Raw genomic sequence first — 7999 nt, 5'->3', positions numbered from 1 at the left:
TGTGTGGAACACAATGTACATACATGAAACATAACACATATGAATGATACAAATAAGAATATAAAACCCACAACTGCCGGGCGTTGATCCCAGCTCTAGACCAGGGTAGAACTATGCAGAGGGTTTCCAACGCCGCCGTCTTTATGGAAGGTGACTTTGGATGGTCCCGCTGGCCTAGAAGGCACCACAGAGAAGGAGCAGTGGCGACACTTTGACCTCATTTCAGAAGTAGCTCCTGGGGCAGCAGACCCCCTGGTGTCTGAGGAGGGAACCCCACACCTCATGCCCTCAGCTGCTCACACCTACCAGCTACGGGCAGTGGAGTCCAGTCCTGAGTGTGAAGTCTTGGCCTTGGACAAGTTGTGGTGGTGTCCACCACCCGTTCCGGGCATGCCTTGAGTGCGGCTGTCAGGAAACAGTGCCCCTTCTCATGCTGACCATTTAGAGTGTTCCAGAATGTTCCAAGCATCCCGTCCGGCCTCTTACTCTTCCTCTTTTTCAGTGAGAAACGTAACAGTGGAGGGTTGAGGGCAGGAGGCAGGAAGGTCAAGTGCCCCTGGGCCCTCCTCAAGTCCTTCTCATGGGAAACTGAGGGCCCAGTGCTGTCCCTCCCCCAGGGTCCTGGCTGTGGCCTGAGTTGGATGGACACCCAACACCGAGGTCTGGGGCTCTCAGCAGGAGCAGCGGGCCTGCGGGTTCGGGCCCTGGGCCAGGAGGATGGGGCTGGAGTCCAGCGCCAGGCCCCCGAGGCTGGGCACCGGGCACAGGTGTGGGCTGTGGCGAGCCATGAGCTCCTTGGCCATAAGCAGGAAGACCTCGTTGATGTTCCGGGACTCCTTGGCCGACGTCTCCAGCACCGCCAGGAGTCCGTGCTTCTCGGCCAGTGTGCAGGCCTCCTCAAAGAGGACACGCCGCTGGTCCCACAGGTCAGCCTTGTTTCCTGGAAGGAGCGAGGGGGGGACAGGTCAGTATGTGCAGAGGCTAGCCTGTGAAGGAGGCTGAGGGGCTGGGATTAGGGGATGGGACATGCCTGTTTCGAGGAAAGCGGAACAGTGTGTCTCCCAAGAGCAGAGATCCTGGGTGGCCTTTCCGTCTGGGGCTCTGGGAAAGACCAGTCCTTTTCCTCCAGCACATTTAAGGGGGCAGTGGACATGGCCACATGGCACCCACAAGTCCTGACAGTGTGTCCTTATCGCTTGAGGTTCAGGGCAGAGTCGGCTGTGGGCTTGTGTGAGGGTTACCCCACCACTCACCATCCCCTGAGCTTCTCCTGGAAGCTGGGCACATCACTCACAGGGGACAGACACACGGCCAGTACACTCACCCTCCAGCGCCCCCAGGGATGTGGGCCTGACCCTCCCAGTTAGAGGGACCCCCCGCCCTGCAGGGCCTTGCAGGAAAGGTGAGTGGTTGGACAGGCTGCAAGGCCATGGGCTGAGTGAAGACTGGGGACTAGTGTGGCCGTGGTGTTGTGGGGAGCTGCCTGGCCGGCTGGGCCCACAGCTGTGCAAGGGTGCACGTGCACATATACACACATGGACACACAGAGCTGGACATTTGGGGGATTCTGACCAGAATGGGTAAAAGTAGCCCCAGCCCAAATCCGTACCAAGTCCACCACTGCCCAGCAACCCTGCAAGACAGAGCGGTGCTGCCCGGGGAGTGGGGGGAGCTCAAAGACTGGGTGCAAGCTCACAAGCCAATCATTCATTTCACTTGACCATTCACATACCTGCTGTTTGATACCATTAATTCTAACACTCACAGCTCTTCCCACTTCGCCTCTGCGAGTCTCACCCCAACTAATCCTCCATCCTACCCCTTCCTGCCTTCGGGGCTTCATCCTTGGGTAGCTGGACACCGTAAGGAGTGAGTGCTTCCTTAATGCTAACTGGCCATCTTGGGTTGTACGCCGTCAGGACAGAGCTGACCCACAGCTGACCCTCCAGGGGGTTTTCGGAGGCTGTAAAGTGCATAGGAGGAGACTGCCCATCTTCATCTCATGGAGCAGCCAGTGGATTCAAACTGCTTACCTTCGGGTTGATGTGCAACTCCGTCCCAACCACACCAAAAGAGCCCCGTGAACCACATACAACTCTGAACAGATCTGAGCCCTGGGCTGCCACGTGCCGTCCTCATCACCTCTGACGCTGCAGTCACAGAATCAATCCTCCTCCACCACCCCTCCACCTGGCCAAGTGGCACTGTCCCTTTCCAAGGAATAGCCCCTCCTAGCAACACGTCCGAAGTAGGAGACCTTATAGACTGTTGTTTGGCTGAAAGTTGAGCTTCACAGGTGAGTTGAGTTGTTGTCCAACCTCAGAGAGTGACGAGGTTTCAGGACTCAGCCTCTTTTGGTTTCCAGTTTTGTCCCACATGTCTCCCCACTCTGTCTAGGATAAAGCTGGATAAACTGTTACATCTCTACAGCAGAGCAGCTGCTGAATTTGGCCTGCCAACCCTTTGGTCACAATGGAATACTTAATAACTGCACCACCAGGCTCACCCCTGTAACCGTTAATGAACTTTATGCTGTACACATCTGCTTACTTGAGTAACTTCACATAAGTGGACTATGTTGTTGTTGTCATGTGCCACTGAGTCGCCTGCAACTCATAGTGACCCTCTGTACAACAGCCCTGAAGCCTGCCCTGTCCTGAGCCGGTCTCACTGATTCCGACACACCTACACCCGTTACCCTAGTTACTGTATCAATCCATCTCATCCAGGGTCTTCCACTCCTGCGCTGTCCCTCCCTCCTGGTCACAGGTGCAAAGTATGTGAGACAGAGCTTCAAAATCCTTGCCTCCAAAGAGAGACTTTGTTTCACGTTGTATAAATATCTGCCTTTTTGGTCTCACTGTCTTGGCTTCGGGTCTTCACAGCTGACCATGTCAGGACATGTGTCAGCACACCTTTCTCCTTCTGACTGAAAATCCTATGGTCTGTGCAGACCAGGGAGCTCTGGTGGCCTAGTCCACGGGGTGGGGGGCACGGCTGACCTGAAGCCCTGATTCTCTGGCAGTTAGTTCTAATCCCCTAGCGGCTCCAGGGGAGAAGGACGGGCATTCTTTTCTGCAATTTACAGCCTCTGAAACCTTCTGGAGGGTCAGCTACGAGTCAGTTTTGCCTAATGGCAGTGAGGGTTAGAATCTGGAAAGCCTCCATAAACAGCAGGCATCATCTTTCTCCCTCTACGATTGTTGTTGTTATGTGCCATCGAGCAGCTTGCGACTCATAGCGACCCCATGTACAACAGCCCTAAACTCCGCTCTGTCTTGTGCCAATCGCACTGCCTCTGACACACCCATCCCAATTACCCCAGTCACTGAATCAATCCACCTCATAGAGGGTCTTCCCCTCCTGCACTGTCCCTCCACCCTCCCAAGCATGATGTCCCTCTCCAAGGACTGGTCTCTCCTTACAACATGTCCAAAGTATGTCAGACAAAGCTTCAGAATCCTTGCCTCCAAGGAGCCGCCCGGTTTAACCCTTTCCAGGATGAACTTTTCCTAGCAGTCCATGGTATTCTCAATACTCTTCTCCAGCACCACAGCTCAAAGGCATCAATTCTCCTTCTATCCTCCCTAGTCATTGTCCAACTCTCTGTTCTTCCTAACCCATGTGAGTGACCTCTGCCAGTCATTTTAACTGGTACCATAGTTCTACATGTGAATAAACTACAGGTGATTTTTTGAGTTCTTGACTCCCCACCCCCCGCCCCAAGAAAAAGAACTAGAATCATTCACACACAGGGTTGCTAAGACTCAGAACCCGCTTAGCAGCACCTAACAGGAGTCTTTATGGCAGGGGATGGTGGACCTTTCTCCCATGTGCCCTGTGGCCTTGGTGGAGTGAGGGCAGCTCAGTGAGGCCCTGCAGGCTGGTGCTTCGGCGACTGTGCAGCTGATGCCCCCTAAGACCCAAGGAGGGGACAGAGGTGCGGGAGGTCGTACCGATGAGCATCACCACCAGGTTGGCGGCGCCGTACTTCTCGATCTCGCAGATCCAGTGCGGCACGGACTCAAAGGTGGACCGCCGCGTTATGTCATAGGCGATGATGGCGGCGTGGGCGCTGCGGTAGTAGCTCTGGGTGATGGTCCGGAAGCGCTCCTGGCCTGCCGTGTCCCACACCTGCATCTGAAGAGGGGAGGAGGCACATAGGAACCAGCCCTGAGGACAGTGTCACTCTGGGTTCCTTAACACTCAGTCCCCAGGAGGACAGGCAACCACCTGGCGGGCGATATACCACTTCTGAAAGCCTGCTGGTGGGTCAGCTCTGACTCGATTGTGCACAGCAGCAGCAACAACAACAACAGTGTAAGATTGTAAGGTCACAGACTTGAGAAAGGGGCCAGAGAGCAAGAAAGCTTCAAAGTAGCTTTATTAAGGGAGCTCCCAGGCGAGCTTCCTTGGTCTGGAAAGGGAGGCTGAGGAAGTTGCGCTTAGGGTGTATTTGGGCGGGGGTTTTTATAGCCTTTCAGGGCGGGGAAGGGTTGGGAGGGACATTCCATTATGGTTTAAGGTTCTGCTATGTGGGTGAGGCCATCATATTCTTTTGATTCCTTATTCTCCCTTGGCCTTTGTTTTGCCCAACAAACAACAATGGTACTAGCCCGAGAGCATTTATCCCGGCTTCACAGGACCACACTCCACACTGGGCACCACCATGGACCCAATGCAACCCTGTTCATTTCTCATGATGTAAATTCCCCTGATGTTCAGTGTGATTCCTGTCAGTTTTTCACTCTTTCTGCAAACACTTATCTGAGGGATTCTCCCTCCTTGGTTTGAACCCCAGAAGGCCCTAATCTTGATCTCGAGTGGAGCTCTGTCCCAGGAGAGAAAGCCAAACCCACTGTCAGTGAGTCCAGTCCCACCCAGGAGACCCTCCATGGGACTTCAAAGCTGGGAATCTTCAAGGGAAGAGATCGTCCATCTTTCTTCCACCAAGCAGCTGCTGGATTTGAACCAATGACCTTCCAACTAGCAGCCCAACACATAACACCACACACTGGGGAGCAGACACAGAAATGATCACAGCACAGAGAAGGACACCTGAGATGATAACATCAACAAACCTGAAAGCCCCAGGGCAGAAGGTGCAGCTGTGCAGACCCCAGGTTCAACCTGTCCCCCAAAACCAAGAACAGTCAAATACACATCTCTTCTCTGGAGCCACTGCCCTGTGGCTCTGTGCTGTGGTCACCCTAGGAAGCTGAGGACTCTCCTTTCCCTGTTATCTTCTGAAGCTCAGATGCTCTGACCCATTTCTGTGCATCCTTCTTCCATAAGGCGTGTGAGAGTGGGAGTGTGAGGGTATAACTTGGGGAGTGTGTGTGTGTGGTATGAATGTGTAAACGGGAGTGCAAATGTGTGGGTGTGAGTGTGTGAGTGCATGTGTGAGTATGTGTACGAGTGGGTGTGAGAATGCGTGTGAGTTCAAGTGAGTACGTGTGTGTGTGTGTGTGTAGTGTGTGTAGGTGTGAGTCCATGTGTGTAGGTATGAATGCACGTGTGGTATGACTGTGGGTGTGAGTACATTCATGTGGGTGTTAGTGTGTTGTGTGTATAGGTGCGAGTGCACGTGTGTGGGTGTGTAGGTGTGAGTGCACATGTGTGGCATGAATGTGTGTGACTGTGCATGTGGGTGTGAGTACACGAGTGGATGTGAGCACGTGTGTGACTGTGAGTGCACATGTGTGCTATGAGTGTGTATGTGTGAGTGTGTGTGTGGGTGTGAGTACTTGCGTGTGGCTGCGAGGGTGTAAGGGCACGTGTGGGTGTGAGCGGGTGTGTGGATGTGAGCACACGTGTGGGTGTGGGTACATAGGTGTGGGGGGCACCCCCACCCACCCTACTCACCTTCACTTTCTTGCCCTCGATCTCCAGGGAGCGCACGGTGAAGTCCACCCCGATGGTGTTCTGCTGGGTCTCCATGTAGACCCCTGACTTGAAATGCTGCACCACGCACGTCTTGCCCACGTTGGAGTCCCCGATGAGGATGATCTTGAAGAGATAGTCGAAGTTCTCGTCTGCTGCCCTGGCTGTGGTGGAGAAGGGCATGGCTCTGACCACCTGAAGCATGCGGGAGGGACAGGAGATAGATGCCAGTGTCACTTGGTGAGGTCCAGGGATGGGGGTAGGATAAGACCATGTGCGCTGTGGCCACTGTGGCACTGATCACAGGCACTGGTCATTGGCCACCTGGATTGTTGCCTGTGCCCAGTCCACACCTGCCCTGGGCGGGCTGTTATTGTCCAGAGGGATAAGGACACTGGAGCTGCAGTGGCAGGACCCTCCCCGTCCACACCTGAGAACCAAGTTCAGTTCCCACCAGTGCTCCTCAAGCTGGACCTCCACCATCTGACCGTCATGAAGGCTCGTGTCATGGACCTCCACCATCTCACCGTCATGGAGGCCCGTGTCATGGACCTCCACCATCTGACCATCATGGAGGCCCGTGTCATGGACCTCCACCATCCGACCATCATGGAGGCTCGTGTCATGGACCTCCACCATCTGTCTGTCATGGAGGTGCTGAACAGGGAGCCAGCAGAGCTTCCAGACTAAGGAGGATGAGGAAGAAAGGGCTGGCAATCTCCTACAAGCCAGCCCAAGAGAACTCTCCCAGGTCTGGCCTGTCACCAGTCGGGACAGCAGCGGGCTAGGCAGCCTCTCGTCCTGCTGTATGAGGGGTTGTCACGTGCTGGGTGCTGACTGGACACCATCTCATCACAGCTCCATTCTTGCTAGACCCAGAACGTGGCCAGCACCATCACACAGCAGCATGGACTGAGCCCCCTGTGCCCGAGGCCCGTCCAAGTGCCCAGAGCAGAGGTGGCGCCCCAGGGGACCTGCCTGAGACTGCTCCAGCTGAGGTAGTTCTGCTTGTAGGTTTAAATGGGTGTGATGGGGAGAAGGGAATGTGGGGGCGGGGGAGCATCCAGACCATCAGCAAGGACCCACACGTTTGACACAGGCATGTGGGGAGCAGTGATACGGCCCTTTAATCCGGTTAACATCTCATTTTTCTCTAACAGGAATTTAGGATTCTGAGAATATTCAAAGTAAAGTTTGTGGTTTAAGTAAATGCCTGTGGGCTTGTGGCATACTCTTTCATCTGCCAGCGACTCTTGGGCTGCAGAATAATTCACAATTTATGAAGGACACTGGCTCCCAAATGAAGGGATTATCAGAGTTTCCTGGGGGGCTGGTGAACAATATACATTCCTGGCACCCACAGAAATGCTATTATAAAAAACCAGCCCACATTTCCAGAGTGGGCAGTCTCTTCCTGTATGATTTACAGCCTCCCAGAATCTGCTGGAAGGCCAGCTGTGAGTCAGCTGTGACCTTGACAACAATGAGGTCAGTGATCTCCAAGCAGAGCCTCAGGGACAAGCAGGTGTATTCCGACTGCCAAACTTCCAGTCAACAGCTGAGTGTGTCAACCATGGCAGCACCAGTGTTCCTAAGCCCACCTCACATGCATCAATAGACCTACAAGACTAAAATTCCATGGTTCAGTGCTAAGGAGTGGCACTGCCATCCCAAAGATGCACAGTTCTAATCCACCAGCTGCTCGATGTGAGGAAGATGGGGTAATCAACTGTGTGATTTACTGACCTGCTGATGGGTCAGCTGTGAGTCTGTTCTGACTCAATGGTGCATAACAAGAAGCAGCTCTTGTCAGAGCTGTTGTCACCAGTTATAAGGCTCTCAGTCCATGGTTTCATCTGAGTCCTGCTTTCCTTGCCACAGGCTTTTTACAGGTGATTTTTTAACGTAGGTGATCACTAGCCAAAAGGTTGGCAGTTGGAATTTACCAGATGCTCTGTGGGAGAAAGATGGGCAGTTTTCCTCCATCAAGATTTATATCCTTGGAAGCCCCATCAGGAGAGGCGCAGGAGTCACAATCGACTGGACAGTGGTAGGGTTTCTCTTCTTTCTTTAATCATCGTTCTTGATGTGTCAAGTCACCTGCAACCCATAACAA

The 7999-nt window shown here is 53.8% G+C and overlaps 1 protein-coding gene across 1 annotated transcript; it reads right to left on the bottom strand.

The window, feature by feature from the left end:
- Positions 1 to 671: 671 nt before the first annotated feature.
- Positions 672 to 6066, bottom strand: RAB19 (RAB19, member RAS oncogene family). Its single transcript, XM_006887163.1, has 3 exons — positions 5866 to 6066; positions 3957 to 4140; positions 672 to 940 (listed from the first exon to the last, which is right to left on the bottom strand). The coding sequence occupies exons 1-3, from the start codon at positions 6064 to 6066 to the stop codon at positions 672 to 674; spliced, it is 654 nt and encodes a 217-aa protein (XP_006887225.1).
- Between the last annotated feature and the right edge of the window lie 1933 nt (positions 6067 to 7999).

The sequence above is a fragment of the Elephantulus edwardii genome, unplaced genomic scaffold (assembly GCF_000299155.1).
Source record: "Elephantulus edwardii isolate Elephantulus edwardi_28Jun2011 unplaced genomic scaffold, EleEdw1.0 scaffold00055, whole genome shotgun sequence".
Lineage (NCBI taxonomy): Eukaryota > Metazoa > Chordata > Mammalia > Macroscelidea > Macroscelididae > Elephantulus > Elephantulus edwardii.
The sequence above is the reverse complement of the archived record's forward strand: the minus strand, read 5'-3'. Positions and strand labels throughout refer to the sequence as shown.

Bases quoted from the DNA above. Each gene is read 5' to 3' on its own strand.
- RAB19 (XM_006887163.1), bottom strand. From the start codon at position 6,066: ATGCCCTTCTCCACCACAGCCAGGGCAGCAGACGAGAACTTCGACTAT. The intron at 4,141-5,865 runs GTGAGTAGGGTG...TCCCCTCTTCAG, and splicing joins TCGAGGGCAAGAAAGTGAAG to ATGCAGGTGTGGGACACGGC. The intron at 941-3,956 runs GTACGACCTCCC...CGCTCCTTCCAG, and splicing joins CCTGGTGGTGATGCTCATCG to GAAACAAGGCTGACCTGTGG.